Source organism: Chelonoidis abingdonii, chromosome 1 (assembly GCF_003597395.2).
Source record: "Chelonoidis abingdonii isolate Lonesome George chromosome 1, CheloAbing_2.0, whole genome shotgun sequence".
Classification (NCBI taxonomy): Eukaryota; Metazoa; Chordata; order Testudines; family Testudinidae; genus Chelonoidis; species Chelonoidis abingdonii.
In genome coordinates, this window is record NC_133769.1 from 209,216,008 (window position 1) to 209,235,299 (window position 19,292).

General features: G+C 48.5%; 1 protein-coding gene across 1 annotated transcript in view; it reads right to left on the reverse strand.

Moving 5' to 3' along the window:
* The window catches only part of LOC116815416 (uncharacterized), a 34,402-nt gene that overhangs the window by 4,887 nt on the left and 10,223 nt on the right, over nt 1-19,292 (reverse strand). The window contains exon 4 of the mRNA XM_032763811.2: nt 3,823-3,964. Within this exon, the coding sequence (XP_032619702.1) occupies nt 3,823-3,964 (142 nt within the window). The remainder of the gene's footprint in view (nt 1-3,822; nt 3,965-19,292) is intronic.

The window sequence follows — 19,292 nt, forward strand, 5'->3', positions numbered from 1 at the left end:
CTTCAGGTTGATCAGAACAATTAGTATAGAGTGAAAATCTGTAGAAAAGCTAATTTTATACCCATATGTTTGTTCAGTCATTTCAGATAATGTTTATCTTGGGAGGATTATTTTGCATCCAAACTCCACCTGTGTATTTATTTTGGGGTAACACATGTTCAGTCCAGATACATTATCAAGAAATAGGAATGATGGTTTGGATATTAATCTTAGTGGGAGGTTTATGTGGCAAGGGTAGGCCGCACACTTTTTCTCATGAGTCACTCATGTCTACCCTTGAATTAGTCAATAGTCTATCAGTTTACCTTCTCTGTCAATCACAGTATCAATCTAACAGAATGAAAATGTGATATAAGTGATTTATTATTGCCAGTTGTGGAGAATGTGGGAAATTTCTGCAGTGTGTTTATGAAATATTATGTGTGACTCAGTTTACCTGTTTAATCTTGTGCTGCCTGTTACCTGACCTCAGGGGGTTATCTTCTTTCCAGAGACACTGGCTGGGAGTAACAGGTGATCAGTGCAGTAGTGTGTCTGGGTTGGGTGAGTGGACTATCAAGACTCATTGTCATTTGAATAGGTCTACTTGGGCAATACAATGGGTATGCTAAGAAAAGTGATTCTGCCAAGTGAACTGCTAACTAGGACATGGATCTCCTGATGAGGCTGATCAGGGAGGGTTGCCTGACAAAGGGGTCTAGAAGCTGTAAAAGGAAGGGTCTCTCACTGGCCATTTGAGAGACAATGGAAAGATGGTCTGTCTCTCTCCATGGTCCAGAAAGGAAGCCAGGAGCTGCGGGAGAGAGATCCTGAATGATTGGAAAGGAAACTGGCCCAAATCCCAAAGAATGCTGCAGGAAGTGAGGCAGCAAATGGCATACAGGTTTTCTTTTTTAATTGTTTTTTCCTAGATCTCTTTCTCTCTTGTGTTATCTAAAGTAAAGACCAATTGTGCTAGAAATCTTTACAAGGTCTATGTCTGTTAGGTTAAACTAGTTAGTGTCCCAAAAGAGCTAAACTGTAAACTAGAGAATCCTCAAAGTTGGAGCTCTGGGAAAAGACATGCTTAAGAAGCGGAGGCCACAGAGACCAGGCATTCAGACTATGGGGTCTCAGCTCTCAGAAGGGTGTGCTAGAAAGAGAACCTGCACCCCAAAAGTATACTCAGAGGTAGTGCCTGTACTCTTCTTAGGCTACATCTACACTACAAGATAAATTCGAATTAGCTTAAACCGATTTTATAAAACAGATATTATAAAGTCCATTGTGCGCGTCCACACTAGGCACATGAATTCGGTGGTGTGCGTCCATGGTCTGAGGCTAGCGTCGATTTCTGGAGCGGTGCACTCTGGGTAGCTACTGTAAAATAATGAGGCCAATAACGTTGATTTGCGTCCACACTAACACTAATCCGATATAGTAATATCGATTTTAGCGTTACTCCTCTTGTTTTGTAGGAGTACAGAAGTCGATTTAAAGAGCCCTTTAAATCGATATAAAGAGCAGTGTAGTGTGGACGGGTGCAGCGTTAAATCAATTTAATGCTGTTAAAATCGGTTTAACAGCGTAGTGTAGACCAGGCCTTAGACTCTTCTGGACCAGGACTGTGACATCAAGCCACAGAAGTTTGATAAATGCCATATTTCCGACAGTACCTCAATGCACAGGGATCAAGAGACTCTTGTCATGTACGATTGTTCCAACTTGCTTCTTCTCTTCAGAATATTATCTCATAAGTCTCTGGGGTTGCGCTGGAGGGCAGAATAGGTAGATTGGCATGAGCAGAATGACGCTTCTCCCCCAGTGGGGGTAGCTGTGCTCTGATGGACTTAGTATACAGCTAGGGATTCAGGAGATGATGGGCAATCCTGCAATCTCTCTGTGCTTCTCTTACCTCATCTCTAAAACTGGCATATGGTGCTTACCTCCCTTGTAGAACTGCAAAGTATTATTTACAACAGCAGGTCTCTTACTTTCCTAGTTATCTTTTATCTCTGTCTTTTTCTCTTTCCAGATAATTATCTCCCCTCGGGGGAGATATGATCCATGTTGATAAATGATTCATGTCGATAAGCAAAATAGTAGAGAACATTATTGTGAAGGGAGTTTGAGCGACATTAAAAATCTGAATGAACCATTGTAGATAACAGGATGATGAGGCACCACAACCCAGTCCTGCCCTGTGGCTGGAAAGTGAGGATGATCAAAGACCCTGGCAAGTGGATCATATATACAAAGAACCCTGTGAGCACAAAAAGGGATGTATCCAAGCCTATCAGGGGTTAAGAGGTTGGGTTTTCTTGCCAAGTGGCCCTTGTTTCCCTGTCAATTAACCACCAGGAGGTTACATAACTCACTGTTTTCCCTCAGAGGAAACTGGGACCTGAAAGAGAGGAGTCAAGGAGCCTACAGGAAGGATTCATCCAAGCAGCCACCTGGGCAATTTTACTATGTTTTGGACTGAATTCCCCTCCTTTTGGTTGTTGTAGTTTGTGTGGAATAAGAGCCTAGACAAAGAGAGTCAGGTTTTCTGTGACTTTTTTTTGGTTACATCTTCATAAATATGACTTAGGAAAGGTAGCAGCAAACAGAGACCTGGATACCAATCTCACTCTAGTGTACATCAAGGTAATGCTGTTGAAAAGTTATGTGCAAAACTGGTATAAGAACACAATTGGGCCCAGACTTGTGTCTTGTGTAGTCACTTATACCTGGGCAAACTGGGCATGAAACACAATCTATTCTGACTAGATTATATCTGACAGCTTCTTGAAACTGATTTTGCACAGGTATCAGTTACACACAGTATAAGGGAGAGGAGAACTGGTTCTCAGTCTGGCTTGTATGGTGAGGAAACCCTGGACCTATTACAGAGTAAATTCCTGAAGTAGTTACTCTTTGCTCTTCCAAGCAAAACTCTCACAGGAGTTGGGAATTTAGTCTAAGTGTGGACTTCAGGAATTGGTACACTGCAAACTAAACAAATGGATTTATTCTGAGGAGCTGTTATAAGCACAACAGTTTCCAGAACATTTTCATTAAGGCCACAACTAGAGGTGGGTGAATAATAGATTTTTCGGTTCAGTGAGCAAACCGAAAAAATATTCAGTTTGGTTCTGAAAATATTTGGAATTTTTCAGCAAATCAGAAAAGTCCTTTTCAGCAAAAACATGGGTATGTGACCCTTATAACATTTAGCTCCACAGTCAGGGCATTTGCCTGGCATCTGTTAGATCCAGCTTTGGAGGCCCCTGCTAGAGCAAGGATTTGAACTCAGAGCTACCCCTTCTGAGTTGAGGTTCCAAACTACCATGCTGATGGCTATTTGGAAGGTGTAGGGGGGTTACTCCGAGCTCAGGTCTACACTAGCGGAAGGAGGGGGTAAATGTATCTCAGGTTGACTTACCTGACCATGAGGACAGCAGCGAGTCGAGTGCTGACATTTCCCTGTCGACTCCGCTTCCCCCCTCTCGTGAGCTGGCGTTCTAGTGTCAACGGGGAGCGTGATCGGGGATCAATTTTACTGTGTCTACACTAGACACGATAAATCAACCCCAACAGATCTATCACTACCCGCCGGATCGGCGGGTAGTGAAGACCTGCCCTCAGTCTCTCCTGTTGAAGCTATTCCACTTTCTATAACTATATAAGTATTCATTGGGCCAAAAAGAGAAGCAGCCGCTAAATGGCCTGGTGATTAAGGTGCTCGCCTGAGAGGTAGCAGACATGGATTCAAGTCCCTTCTCTCCATCAGGCACAGAGAAGATCAGAGTCTGAGGCTTTGCTCCAGAGCAGGGTTTCAAAGCTGGGTCTCTGCTGTACCCAGCAGATGGCTGAACCACTGGGCTCACAGAGAATAAACACATATACATTCTTTTGTTCTGAAGCTTGTCAAAACCAAAAGGGTCCAATTCAGAAATAGTGCCAGGTTGACCAACGTTGCATTTTTCAGCACATAAACTACCTGTCAGAAAACAGTCACCCAGCTCTAGTCTCAAGTGAATTGAATTGATAGGTCTTAACACTTAATTCTCTCTCCCCAAGTTCTGCATACAGCTGGAAATCTGTGAAGTCTAAGTAAGAGTATTACTTAATCTTTCAAGTATTTATTAAATGGAACCACTTTCTTTTTGCCTTTAAATAGGGATCTGCAGCACAGCAATCCAAGATTATTTTATGAGCAACATAATTAAGGTGATCAGTGATTAGCATATCACTGATTAAATATAGGCGATTGATCATCAGGAGCAGCTATTCTTATAGCAAGAAAATTAGATTCCTTCAGTCTTTGAAGTTTCAGAAATTCAGAACATTCAAGAGAATTTGTAGCATTTCCTAATGCTGTGTAATTGAGAGTGGTAGAAGTATGAATCTCATACCAGCTACTTGTTCATATTAATGTTTAAACTTAGAACAGCCTGGCTTTTTAAAATGTCCTATTGCCCTGTAAAATCTCAGCCACGTGAGAATATCAGTGGTTTGACAAACCAACACTTCAGATAACAAGCACTCCTTGGGAACATTAGTTGTTTCGTTCCTGTACATCTCGTACAATTGTATTAGCAATTCTGTATTAAGAGGCATGCCTCCCTTCTGTGAATCAGCCCTGAAGCAATATCCCAATGTGGTCTTTGCTGTAACTGTGCTGCTGAAAGTGCACTCTAGAGGGGAAATTAAGGGACTTGTCGTCACTGAAGACCCTAGAGCATGGCGTTTTTGAAGAGTGAGGGTGTCAGCCCCTGTTGTCCTTGTTCAATTTAGATAACTACATTTTGCTTGTATAAATCCCCCCAGCACTTGAACTGTATTCAGGTTTTTTATTCTTGTCCTGTCTTTAATTGTGTCTTTTTGCTATGTATTGTTAGGACCTGATCTTGGGCGCATTGAAGCCAGTGGCTAAATTAACACTGACTTCAATGCAAAGATCATTCCCTTAAAAAGTTTCCATATTCCTCTCCAGAGAGCTGCATTTTGATGGGGCCTAAAATAAGTCCTGTATAGTGTTTATTAAAGCATTGTGGGATGGAAAGTAGTTTAGATGAAGCTAAAAGACAGTCCAGTGGTTAGGTCACTAAGCTGGGACTTCTGAGACCTAGATTCAAGTCCTGGCTCTCCCATGAACTCCATATGTGATCTTGGGCAACATTAGGCCCTCAGTTTCCAACCTGGAAAAATTGGGACAATAGTACTTCATGATCTCTTAGGAATGTTGTGAAGATAAATACATTAAAGAATGGAAGGTTATTCTGATAATTTACAGAGATGGGGGCCAAATGATTAAAAGTGTAGACTGATATAAATGCAAGCTATTGTATTGATTACTATAGTGAATCCACGTATGTCAAATATAGCTAAACTCTGTGCACAGTTTACTCTGTAAAACTCCCACTGAAGTCAAACGAGTTTTACCTAGGTAAGGACTAAGGGCAACTGAGGATTTGCCTTATGTCTCACCAGCGTACTGGTGTAATGTGGCTTGCTCTGGATTTTCCACGGAAATGTATTTTATCTGTATGTCTCTCTTTTGCAGCTTGGTGCTCAGCTATGTGATCACCGGAATTTCCCCACGAACAACAGTGTGCATTCAAGAGGCAAGAGCATGAACAGGAGCAGGAAGGAACATGAAAAATCACACATCAAATATATTACTTTGTACCTCTGATCCTCTGAGAGAGATGCCAACAGCAGCAGCTGTTTCTGCCTACCAGACAAAACGTCTCCAGCAAATGGACCATTGCTGCATGCTGCAGCCTGTCTTCTTTCTGTGGCTACCGAGGCTCAGATATCAGGAGGCCTTGTGCAAACAAAAGAGCAGGATGGGTGTTAGCAGATCCCCAGACCTGAAGTTCTGCAGCCCACAAATACACTCACTGGTTTGCACTAGTTAAACAGACTGTTGATTCTACAGTAGAGAAAGATGGGAGAGGCTAATAACTGACATTTTTCATTCTAATGCAGGATTCAGAATGCCAGTTTTCTGCATACTCATATCTGTGGGTTTACTGGTAAAAACATCGTAGTCTAGACATCATGTACATCACAGTATATTTTTACTACTATTATTATTATAATCAGAAAGCCAATAGGTAATAGTTATTTTGATTTCTCTGAGACACAGTGTCTATATTACTGTCTTTACTTTGTGGTTGCAAATACCTTGTTAGTAGAGTCTTTTTTAAGCCCCACTACCTGTCTGACAAGAAATTACCTGCTGACCATGCTTGTAGTAGGGTAATATTTTTGTTTACCTGTTTAAGCCCTCTTATTCCAGACACAATAATCACACAGAAAATAATTAGGATAGCATTAGAAGCTGGTAGATCTAACAGCTGGAGAAAAGGATCTTGGGTGAAATCATGGTCCCAAATAGGTCAGTGGCAAAGCTCCCATTTAATTCAAGGGGACAAGATTTCACACTGGCTTTTTAAACCTTTGTACTTGGTGTGTCTCAAAAGAAAAGGTGCTAAGGTCCCTACCCTGTAACAGGATCTCTGGGCTTGGCTACACTCACACTTTACAGCGCTGCAACTTTCGCGCTCAGGGGTGTGAAAAAACACCCCCCTGAGCGCTGCAAGATGCAGCGCTGTGAAGCGTCAGTGTAATCAGGGCGGCAGCGCTGGGAGCGCGGCTCCTAGCACTGCACGCTACACCCGTAAAGGATGTGGTTTACGTGCAGCGCTGGGAGAGCTCTCTCCCAGCGCTGCCGCTCCAACCACACTCACAATTCAGAGCACTGCCGCAGCAGCGCTTTGAAATTCCAAGTGTAGCCATACCCTCTGTGGTGGACCCTTACACAGATGCAGTCTATGGCCATGGCTACACTGGACAGTTGCAGCGCTGGTGGTGGGTTTACAGCGCTGCAACTTAGTAATTGTCCACACCTGCAAGGCACATCCAGTGCTGCAACTCCCTGGCTGCAGCGCTGGCTGTACACCTGGTCTGCTTGAGGTATAATGATTGCAGCATTGATGATGCAGTGCTGCTCTGCAAGTGTGGCCACTAAAAGTGCTGTAATTGGCCTGTTCACAACAAACCGGAAGAGCGGCTGAACTCTGGGCTCCCCGGAGCTGCTTATCTAAAAAACAAACACAGCTCCTGTTTGCTCGAGCGAGCGAGTGGAGGCAGGCAGGAGAATTGCTTTGGAATGTTCACAGCTGTTTGCTTGAGGAAAGAAGCCACACGGCGGAGGGGGAGAGGGGAGTCCGTGTTGAGCAGCTACTTATGTGGTCTGAAGGCTATTTAGGAGCGCATAATTTGCATTTAGTGAATTAGAGAGGGGTGGGGGAAGGGGTCAAAACTTTTAAAATGATTGAAGGTAGGTGCTGTGTATTTTCCAGTCCTTAGAACTTGCAAGGCAGGGAGCTGACACAGTGTCAGCTCCAAAAATCCACTCTCTCTGTCATCCCCACGCTCCCTGTCATACTCCACCCCACCCCCCTCTTTTGAAAAGCACGTTGCAGCCACTTGAATGCTGGGATAGCTGCCTATAATGCACCACTCCCAACAGCGCTGCAAATGCTGCAAATGTGGCCACACTGCAGCGCTCATAATTGTCAGTGTGGCCACACTGCAGCGCTGTCCCTACACAGCTGTACGAAGACAGCTGTAACTCCCAGCGCTGTACAGCTGTAAGAGTAGCCATGGTCTGATTGAAGTCAGTGGGACTCCATATGAATGCACCAGTCCATCCATATGGAAATCTTTGCCAGATAGGGGCCTAGAAGATGGCTCTAAAGTGTTCAGACATTGATGTGGATTGGTCATCCACAAGAACTCTTTACTTTGGGAGAACTGCCCATGAGCATTGTGATGCTGGCAGATCAGGTGCCAGCTCATGGCAAGGCCCCTAGGCCTCATTGGACGCTGACAAATGCATAGCTGGAAACCAGTCTGTCTCACTGACGTGTTAGTATTATTAAAATAGATGTTAAGTTGATACAAATGTATTTAATGTTTAGACTTGATGAAATGCTTGTAGGATGCTGCATGTATTGAACTCACTTGTAACATCTGTAGCCCCTGGTATAAGTTATGCTGAGTGTTTGCATTGTAAACCTCTGTAATTGTGCAAGTCACCAAACAGGAAGGTGCATTCATTAGTGTGAAGTGCTGGTCCTGTACACAAGAAAGCCCACGAAACCAAAGGAGCCATTGTGACACATCACAGGACAAAGACTTTGTTGACTGCTCCCCTCCACCCCCATGAAAAGACCTGAGCATGAACTCACCCCACCAGCTTGAACTCTAGGGGGATGGGAAGAAAAATGTCTGACAAGGAGGATCTGTATCATTATGTTGCTTGGAGTTCGGAGAGGGCAATATTTTGAAGCATAAGCAAGGGATCCTCAAGCAGCCTGGGGCTTGTCTACATTGAGAAGTTGTTGACAAAGCTTTTGTCTTTTACAGCTATTTAAAAAAGTCCCCCTGTGAAAGACAAAAATTTTGCTGATGCAAGTGTGAATGCAGCTTTGTCGGCAGGCGTGCTCTCTTGCCGACAAACCTAACACTGCTCTCAGGGCTGGAAGTATTTTTTTGGCAAAAGTGCTGACAAAATATCAACAGAGATCATTCACGCATGCTGACTTTTAGTGACAAGGCTATGTCAACACAGCCTTGTCGCTAAAAGCTGTGTAGAGTAGACAAGCCCTTAGTTTGAGCTAGCCCTAAAGAGACACAGAGCGCTTGCATATATAGCAGGTGCTATCACCTTTGGAATCTAAGATGGTAGCTCATTTGCATGTGCATATTTACCTGCTTTAACCTTGTAAATAACTCAAGTTTCTTTTTCTTTAGTTAGTACTATGGAATTGGCTAAAAGCATTGTCTTTGGTTTGAGATCTGAAGTACAATTGATCTGGGGCAGGGATTAGCAACCTCTGGCTCATGGCCCATCAGGGAAATCTGCTGGCAGGCCGGGATGGTTTGTTTACCTGCAGCATCTGCAGGTTTGACTGTTCACTGCTCCCACAGGCCACAGTTTGCAGTTCCAGGTTAATGGGGACTGCAGGAAGCCGCGCAGGCCAAAGGATATGCTGGCTGCCGCTTCCTGCAGCCCCTATTGGCCTGGAACAGTGAACCATGGCCAGTGGGAGCTGTGATCGGCCGAACCTGTGGACACTGCAGCTAAACAAACTGTTCTGGCGTGCCAGCGGATTTCCCTAACAGGCTGTGTGCAAAGGTTGCTGATCCCTGATCTGGGGTAAGTGACTGGTCCTCTGGGACTAGAAGTAACTTGAATATTGTTGCGATTTTTGGTGTAAGGGATCATCCATCACAAAGGCAAGCTTGCCTAGGTGGCAGGATAGACTGGAGTGCCCAAGGGGACTGTCTGTGATTCCATGTTAAGGCTGTTGGAATGCTGGAGGAATTCACACTGGATACTTGACTGGTGAAATCTAAGTTTAGAGCTCACAATCCATTTGGGGTTTGTGCCCTGCTTCTTCACAGTCTTCCCTGGGGTTGGCAATCCTGGTCATGAGCCACTCTAGACAGCTTGCCAGGCAGTGGACACTAGCAATATTACTAATCCCAAACATTTAGAAATAAAAAGTAAACCCCCCTAAAATCACAGAATTGGCTTAAAAAACCATGAGATTTTAAAAAATATTTTGAAGGCTTTTTTATATGACTTGGTTTCTGAGTCTTTAGGGAGCATTGGGATCAGGTTTTCAGGATTTTCTCTGAAACCATGTTTTTTTAAAATGAAAGTTGAGAGTCTCAGCTCAGAGAGCTCGGTCTGGTTAGAGAAACAGTAAATTCCTCAAGGACGTGGCAAAGCAACTCCTCCTATTGCTAGCACTGTTGGAACTGCACCAGTACGAGACCAATGGTGGGAGTGGTCCCTGCAATTCTCAGTGTAGGTGTAGCTGAAATGGCACAGAGGCAAACATTCAGGGTGGGGGTGTTTTACCCCATCTTGGACTAATGTGTGCTGCTGTGTATTTATTTCTGAGATAACACTTCAGGCTAGATTGCAGCTGTTCAGCCACAATCCTGAAAAGAGGGTGGGGCAGAGTCACACCAGAGATTGCATCTTGGAAAGCACAGTCTCTGCCAGGGCTGTTCCTTGTGTAAGGGCAATGAGCAATCTGCCCCATAGATTAGGGTGGAGAAGAACATCCCCCACCCAGTGCACTGGCCCTGCTCCATATACTGGTGTGGAGCAACAACCCTGCTCATTCCCCAGCGCACACAGACTGCTATTGTGAGTGGCCCTTACACACTCAACCAAGTGGCACAGGAAGACTTCGTATGTGTCCCTGGTTAAGCAGGGGTCACCCACAGTCTAGCCCTGATTGTTTGATTTTTATATCAATTTATATATAATCCTACCTTTTAGGGGAAAGCCTGTGAAGAGAATCAGGGGATCTCATATTTTTGATTATAACTAAGTATTTTGTTATGAGTAATTCATTTACACAAGGATGGGGTTGATAGGACTTAGTCACACATACGATATGATCAGCCACACCAAATGACTAAACATGCCATAGAGCTGCTGATCTGCTGCTAAGCTCACTCCCTTGGTTTTCCTTTCCATAGTTACAATAAACACTATGTGGTCTCTTAGAGGGGAAGTTAAAAAATGGACACCTATTTTTCTAGTCAAAATTCTTGGCCAGCTTTACCATTTTCTGTGCTTGCCTGGGCCCCAAAACAGAGATTTAATTTAAATGTTTAATTATATTAATCTTCATATAGATCCCCAAAGGTCCTGGAGTCTGATCATTGAAATACGTTAAGTAGATGGTTACTACAAAGACAAAGATAGAGTTTTAGTATTTTTGATTATGGAAATGTGGGCTTTTTTAAATTAGGAATGAAGGTTGGCCCAGTGATTAGGGCACAAATCAGGAGCTCTATAGTCAATTCCCTGCTCTGCCACAAGCATCCTATGAGATCTTGGGCAAGTCACTTAAGCCTTGGCTACACTTGTGAATTACAGCACAATAAAGCCTCCCAGACTGCTGTACCTCACTCCCCATCCACACTGGCAAGGCACGTTCAGGGCTGTGTCTCCGTGGCTACAGCGCTGCTGGTACTCCACCTCCCCGAGAGGAATAACAGCTGTTGCATATTGGCTGAAATGCTGCTGCTCCAGTGTAAACAGGGAGTAACGCACTGATTGACCTCCGGAAACTTCCCATAATCCTTTTAACTGAAGCATCCTTTTGTTCTTCTTCGTGTGATTGCTCATTTCCATTCCAATTAGGTGTGTGCGCGCCATATGCATGCTCGTCGGAAGATTTTTACCCTAACAACACCCCGCGGGTCGGCTGGGCGCTCCCTGGCGTGGCTCCGCTATGGCACCGAATATATACCCCTGCCGACCCGTCCGCTCCTCAGTTCCTTCTTACCGCCTGTTTCGGTCGTTGGAACAGTGGAGCGTGGCTTAGCTTTTCTCCACTTACCTAGCTCTTCACCCATTCTTGTACTTTCTGTGTATATAGTTTTTATAGTTTTTTAGTTGTAATTAGTTTTTTGTTAACGTACTTAGTGTATATAGTCAGAGGGTTGGGGATTAGCCCTTCCCCTCTCCCCGGGCCGGGGCCCATGCCGGGCTCACCGGGCTTCAAGCAGTGCTCGGCCTGCCGTCGGCCGATGCCAATGGGAGACCCCCACGACCGCTGCCTAAAGTGTCTGGGGGAATCTCATTTGACTGATAAGTGCCGCATTTGTAAAGCATTCAAACCGCGGACAAACAAGGAGCAAGACTCTCGTTTAAAACAGCTCCTAATAGAAGTGGCCTCGCTCCTCCAACCTTGGCACCGAGTGCCGCGCAGCCTGTGCCGGGGAGAAGTGCTTCATCGGCACTGGAGAACGCCGGCACCGTCAGAACACCCTGGCACCAGCCGTCTCCGGCACAGAAGACAGCCCGGCACCACTCCCTCTCCCCACGGGCCAAGCAGGCTAAAGCTCCCGCGGCAACAGCTCTTCCACCGCGGTCTGAGCACCAACCACAGCCGAGTCACCCGGCACCAACACCTGCCGCGGCACCGGCGGCATCGGCACCGTTGATTACAGCCACGCAAGAGCCGTTGAGTCCGGTGCGCGACAGCTCCCCAGCACGTGCCTCGGCTGAGCTTCTCATTCCCACCACGCCACAGACCTTCTCGACGGCGAGGGAACTTATTGCTCTGATGGAACCTACCCTGCTTCAACCCCCGGCACCGCCGGTGCGGGTTCTTGTATCAGTGGGAAAGCCTGCTCTGGTCAGGCCACCCTCCATCGAAGCTGCAGGCAGGAACCATTCAAGATCGAGATCCCGGCATCGTTCCCGTTCTCATCACCAGTCCAGATCCAGGCGCCGCTCGCAGTCCCGGTACTGATCCCCTTCTCGGTACCGCTCATACTCACGGCACCGCTCCAGGTCTCGATCTCCAGACAGGGACTCCGCACGGTGGTCCAGCTCCTGGCACCACTCCCGCCGCAGTCGCTCTTACCACCGACCTTCTCGATCCCGGTCGACCTCCCGGCACCGCGCTGGTCGCAGGTCCCGGTCTCCCTCTCGGCACCGGTACGACTCCCGGTACCGTTCTCCGATGCGGTACGATGCCCGGTACCTGGCTCACAGGGGTCCTCCTCACGGCCTCTCGGCTCCGCCATGGCCATCTCGACATCCATCGGGGTCTTCCCACGACGACAGCACTGTCTACGGGGACTTGGACCCACAGAGACGCTTTCTCCTGGAGGCCCAGGGCACGGAACAAGCTCTGCAGTGGTCATTCTGGACACCCTTGGCATACCACCAGGCCCAGGGCGAACCCACAGTTACATCTCGGTCCGCCCCCTCAGACCATCGGGCACCGGAGGCCACTATTAGCCATCCTCCTCTCGCAGATACGGTCGTTTCGACTTTGACACAGGACCCACAGGTCCTCCCGGACTCCGATGCTCCCCTGGAACAGGAACCCCAGCACGAGCCACTCGTACCGAACCTGTCATCGTCGTCTTCGCCAGATGAAGCAGTAGCCGGTACAACAGCATCGGGCCTGCCGCCGATAGACCTCCGAGCCCACCAGGATCTTCTCCGGCGAGTTGCGTTAAATATCAATCTGCCGGTAGAGGAGGTTCCGGAGGTGGAGGATCCGGTCATAGACATATTATCCGCAGATGCCCCAACTTGCATGGCTCTGCCATTTATTCGATCCATCCAAGCCAAAGCAGACACTATTTGGCAGTCTCCAGCGTCTATCCCTCCTACGGCCAGAGGTGTGGAAAGGAAATATATGGTACCCTCTAAAGGGTATGAATATCTCTATACCCACCTTCCTCCGTGCTATCTGGTCGTGCAATCAGTAAATGAGAGAGAGCGTCATGGCCAACAAGCCCCTGCCCCAAAGTCGCGGGAGGCTAGACGGATGGATCTGCTGGGGCGTAACGTCTATTCTGCCGGAGGCCTTCAACTGTGGGTGGCGAACCAGCAGGCTCTCCTCAGCAGGTACAATTATAATACCTGGCAGTCAATGGGTAAGTTCACTGAACTGATCCCACAGGACTCCCGGCCGGAATTTCACAGCCTCCTGGAGGAGGGGAAGAAAGTAGCTCGGACTTCCCTACAGGCATCTCTCGACGCTGCTGACTCGGCGGCCAGAACCATAGCATCCGGCATTACGATGCGGAGAATTTCGTGGTTGCAGGTCTCAGGTCTACCCCCCGAGCTGCAACATACTATTCAGGACCTCCCGTTCGAGGGCCAGGGCCTTTTCTTAGAGAAAACGGACCCTAGACTCCAGAGTCTAAAAGACAATCGTATTATCATGCGTTCCCTTGGGATGCATACCCCGCAGACCCAACGCAGGTCCTTCCGGGCCCAACTACAGCGCCCTTACTCCCTGCCCCGACCTCGACAGGACTTTAGTAGGAGGCGGGGTTGCGGAAACCGCAGACAGCAGTCAGGCTCTCAAGGAGACCAAAATAATGGTCCCGCCAAACCATCAGTGGGACCAAAGCAAAACTTTTGAAGGTGCGACCGAGAGCAGAGCACCAGTCTTTTCCCGGAATCCTCTCCAGTTTTCCAATCGTCTTTCCTCCTTCCTCCCTGCGTGGGTCCAATTAACATCAGACCGTTGGGTCCTCTGCACGGTGGAGTTTGGATACCACCTCCAGTTTATTTCTCCCCCTCCCCATCCCTCTTCAGGGACCCCTCTCACGAGCAACTCCTCTCGCAGGAGATCTGCACGCTCCTCGAAATTGGAGCTATAGAGGAGGTGCCAGAAGAGTTCAGGGGCAAAGGGTTTTACTCCCGATACTTCTTAATCCCCAAGGCAAAAGGAGGTCTCTGATCCATTCTGAACCTCCGCGGTCTCAACGCCTTCCTAAAGAAGTTGAAGTTCCGCATGGTGTCCCTGGGGACCATCATCCCATCCCTGGATCCAGGAGACTGGTATGCTTCTCTCGACATGAAGGATGTATACTTCCATATCTCCTTTCATCCTCCGCACAGACGGTAGATGCGATTTATGATACATCATCGACACTACCAATTTACGGTCCTCCTGTTCGGCCTCTTCACTGCCCCACGCGTCTTCACGAAGTGTATGGCTGTGGTGGCCGCCTCCCTCCGTCGTCAGCACATCTGCGTTTTCCCCTACCTAGACGACTGGTTCATCCGCGGGACCTCCAAGGCTCAGGTCTCCAGACATGTTGCCGTGGTCATGGACCTATTCGAGCGATTGGGCCTCATGGTCAGTATAAGCAAGTCTACTCTAGTGCCCACTCAAAGAATCGAATTCATTGGAGCCATTCTAGACTCCACGCTCGCAACAGCCTACCTCCCACTATCCCGGTTTCGGTCGATAGTCACCGCCATAGAAAGCCTTCAGTCCTTCCTGATGACCTTGGCTTGTGCCTGCCTCAGCCTTCTCGGCCAGATGGCTGCGTGCACTTTCGTGACCAAGCACGCCAAACTTCGCCTTCGTCCCCTTCAAGTCTGGCTGGCCTCCATTTACCGCCCACACAGGGATGCCATAGACATGATCATTACGGTTCCTCAGAGTGTCTTAGGCTCCCTCAGCTGGTGGCTGACTCCTTCCCTGGTGTGCGGAGGCATGCCGTTCCACCTGCGACAACCGTCTGTATCCCTAACAACAGACGCTTCGTCTCTTGGCTGGGGAGCTCACATAGGCCATCGTCGCACGCAAGGCTTTTGGTCTGTCCAGGAGCTGACGTTGCACATAAACATTCGGGAGTTATGAGCGGTCCGCCTTGCCTGCCAGGCCTTCCTTCCTCATCTGCAGGACCGTTGTGTTCTAGTGCTCACGGACACCACCACCGCGATGCACTACATAAACAGGCAGGGAGGGACTCGTTCTCTCCCGCTCTGTCAGGAGGCGATCCAACTGTGGGAATTTTATATAGTCCACTCTATAGACCTAGTGGCGTCCTTCCTTCCGGGAGTCCAGAACACTCTAGCAGACCAGCTCAGCAGGTCATTTCTCGGCCACGAGTGGTCGCTTCGCCCGGACGTAGTTCATTCGATCTTCCAGACATGGGGCTTTCCCCGCATAGACCTCTTCGCCTCCTGCAGCAACCGGAAGTGTCAGAGGTTCTGCTCCTTCCAGGGCCTCGCCCCGGGCTCGATATCCGACGCCTTCCTAATGTCTTGGTCGAACCACCTGCTTTACGCCTTCCCACCCTTTCCGTTGGTGCACAAGGTCCTCGTGAAACTTTGCAGGGACAGGGCTCGTCTGATTCTGATCGCCCCCGCGTGGCCCAGGCAACACTGGTACACCACGTTGCTAGACCACTCCATAGCCAACCTGATCACCCTACCCCTCTATCAGGACCTGATAACGCAGGACCACGGCAGGCTTCTCCACCCAGACCTGCAATCCCTCCATCTTACAGCGTGGCTCCTGCTTGGTTAACTCAAGCGGAGTTGAGTTGCTCCACCCCGGTGCAGGAGGTACTCCTGCGCAGCAGAAAACCCTCCACTCGAGCTACATACTTGGCCAAGTGGAAACGGTTCTCTTGCTGGTGTCAGGGGCAGAATGCAGCACCTACCGAGGTTCCCATCCCTGTGATACTAGATTACCTCTTGCATCTCAAGCAGCAGGGCCTCGCGTTATCATCTTTGCGAGTCCACCTAGCGGCTATCTCTACCTTCCACCCCGGAGAAGGCGCTTACTCCGTTTTCTCCCACCCGATGGTCTCGAGGTTCCTCAAGGGGTTGGAACGCCTTTTTCCCCTCGTGCGACACCCCGCCCCTGCCTGGGACCTCAATTTGGTTTTGGCAAGACTTACGGCGCCCCCGTTCGAGCCTTTGGTGGCCTGCTCTCTCCTATATTTATCGTGGAAAACGGTGTTCCTTGTAGCCATTACATCGGCTAGGATAGTCTCGGAGCTTCGGGCTCTAATGGTGGACCCGCCTTACGTGATATTCCATAAAGACAAGGTGTAGCTATGCCCACATCCTGCGTTCCTTCCCAAGGTGGTTTCGTCTTTTCACCTTAACCAGGACATATTTCTTCCGGTCTTCTTCCCCAAGCCCCACGCATCACGTAGGGATCAACGGTTGCACTCGCTGGACGTCCGTAGGGAACTAGCCTTCTATATTGACCGCATGAGGTCCTTCCGTAAAATGCCTCAGCTCTTTGTTGCGGTTGCGGACCGGATGAAAGGACAACCCGTCTCTTCCCAAAGGATTTCGTCCTGGGTGATGGCATGCATCCGGGCTTGCTATGACCTTGCTCACGCCTCTCCGGGCCAAGTTACCGCACATTCAACTAGAGTCCAGGCCTCGTCGGTCGCCTTCCTAGCTCGAGGGCCTATCCCGGAGATGTGTCGAGCGGCTACATGGTCTTCGGTACACACGTTTACCTCTCATTATGCCGTGGTACAACAATCCAGAGATGATGCAGCCTTTGGCTTGGCAGTCTTGCACTCTGCAGTTTCTCACTCCGACCCTACCGCCTAGGTAAGGCTTGGGATTCACCTAATTGGAATGGATATGAGCAACACGTCTCGAAGAACAACAGTTACAAAGGTGAGTAACCGTCTTTTTTGTTGTGAACTCTGGAGGAGGAAGTGCCCTTTCAAAGCTCCATTTTGCGGCTGCGTATCAAAAAAGCAAACACAGCTAACTATTTGCTTTCAACGAGTGAGAGGCAGGCAGGGGGGCTCCATGTGGAGTGCTAACAGCTAATGTTTGCTTGAAGAGACAGGTAGTGGTGGTGGGAGGGGGGTTGGGGTCTGTTTCAGCAAGCGGCTGCTTATCTGGTCTATGAGAAAAAAAGAAACAGCTGCTGTTTGCTTTCAGTGAGTGAGAGAGAGGCGGGGGAGGGAGGGAGGTCTGAACTTAAAAGACAGTGTGCTGACACATTCTCAGCACTCCAAAAACCCACTCTCTCGCCCCTCAGGCCCCCTGTCACACTTCACCCCCGCCCCATTTGAAAAGCACATTGCAGCCACTTGAATGCTGGGATAGCTGACCATAATGCACCGCTCCCAATGCAGCTGCAAATGCTGCAGATGTGGCCATGACAGTGCGCTGGTAGCTGTCAGTGTGGACAGACTGCAGCGCTTTCCCTACTCAGCTGTAGGAAGGCGGGTTTAACTCACAGTGCTGCACATCTGCAAATGTAGCCATACCCTTAGCATCTCAGTGCTTCAGTTCACCATCTGTAAAATGGGGATAAAAGCACTGCCCTACCTTGCAGTGGTGTTATGTGGATAAATAAATACATTAAAGGTTGTGAGCTGCTCAGATATAATGGTAAGGGGAGGGCATGTAAGTAGCTTTAGACATATTGATATAAACTCAACATCCTGACCAGTATAGTCACAAAAAGAGCCTTGGAAGCTTCCCTAGGTTAGTGTGTTGTTCTGGCTAATTCCAATAGTTACCAAGGCCAGAAGAAAAGCACTAGTTGCACATGCAAAAGAATCACCAATCGTAACTGTTTTGTAACAATTAGCAAAATCTAAGCTTTCATAGCCTTTTAACCCTGAATAATAAATGTACCTCTCCTATTCCACTAGGTGGTGCCAGGATTGTGGATTTGTCTATCAGGGTGTGGTTGGCCTATTTTCTGACATCATCTCTTTAATGGCAACTGACTGCTGTGAGCAGTTAGTAGTGTAAAAGGAAGGTGAAGTGGGGCAAGCAATCAGCTGCCCCATGGCCTGATATCACACGCTGATGTTTACGGTCAGGAGTGCAACTGGGAGCTCAAGGGCACTTGAAGGTGGAGAGCACTTTTTGGGTGCTACCCTGAAGCATTGCCTCTAGCTGTCATGAGGATGTGTACACAGAGATGGGCCTCTGGAACACTCTCAATGTACTTTGTACCCAGTGCTCTATTGAGTTCAGGAACCAGACAGGCTACAAACAGCCTGTACTGAGGAATGTGCCAGAGGTCCCTTCGCTCCCTCCCCACATGCCAGCACTAGCACTGAATCAGTTATACTGGTACTAGCACTTGTCGGAGCCACACTGGGACAAGGCTCCAGGGCTTAGATTCACAAAGGAATTTAGGTGCCCAAATCCCAGATTTAGCCACTACTGTACTATGATCCACAGCCCTCCTGCTCAGTTACTGCCCCTCATAATCAAATGGATGGTCTTTTGGCCAAGAAAAGTGAATGACAATGATTCTATAGCCTGGTAGTTGGGGCCCTCATGTAGGAGGCCTAAATTCAAATCCTTGCGGTGGAGACTATTGACCTATTTATCAAGAGTGGAACAGCTTCAAGAAAAGAGCTTGGGAATGCCCTATCCTAGAATACACCATAGCCCAGTGCTTGAGGCACTCTCTTACAGTGGAGGAGGCTCAAGTTATATCCCTTTTACACATCACAAAGGGAAAGGAACTGAACCCAGGTCTTCCACAACCCAAGTGAGTCCCTGAACTACTAAGCCAGTGGTATCCAAACTGTGGGGCATGACCCCCTGGGGGGCATGGAGGAACATTCAAGGGGCGGAGGGAATGGTGGGGCACAAGCCAGCACCCACCAGGGGCAGGGAAGGAGCGTCACCCAGCCCTACTCTGCCTCCAGCTTTGCTCTGGCCCTGTCCATAGCTTGGGCCCTGGGCCCGCTTCTGGCACCAGCAGTGGCTCCATGCCCAGCCATGGACCCAGCCTTAACCCTGGTCCCTGGCGCCCTGCCCTTGCCTTGGCCCCTACTGCAGCTCCACCCTGGCCTGAGCTCTCAGCTCCCCGCCCCGATCGGATCTCTGCTCCTGGTTCCAGCTCCCACTGTGCCTCCTGGCCCATTCCCAGCTGTAGCTTCTGACTATGGTTTCTGGGGCAGGGGTGTGGACAGATTCCATTACGGGGAAGGGGAGGCAT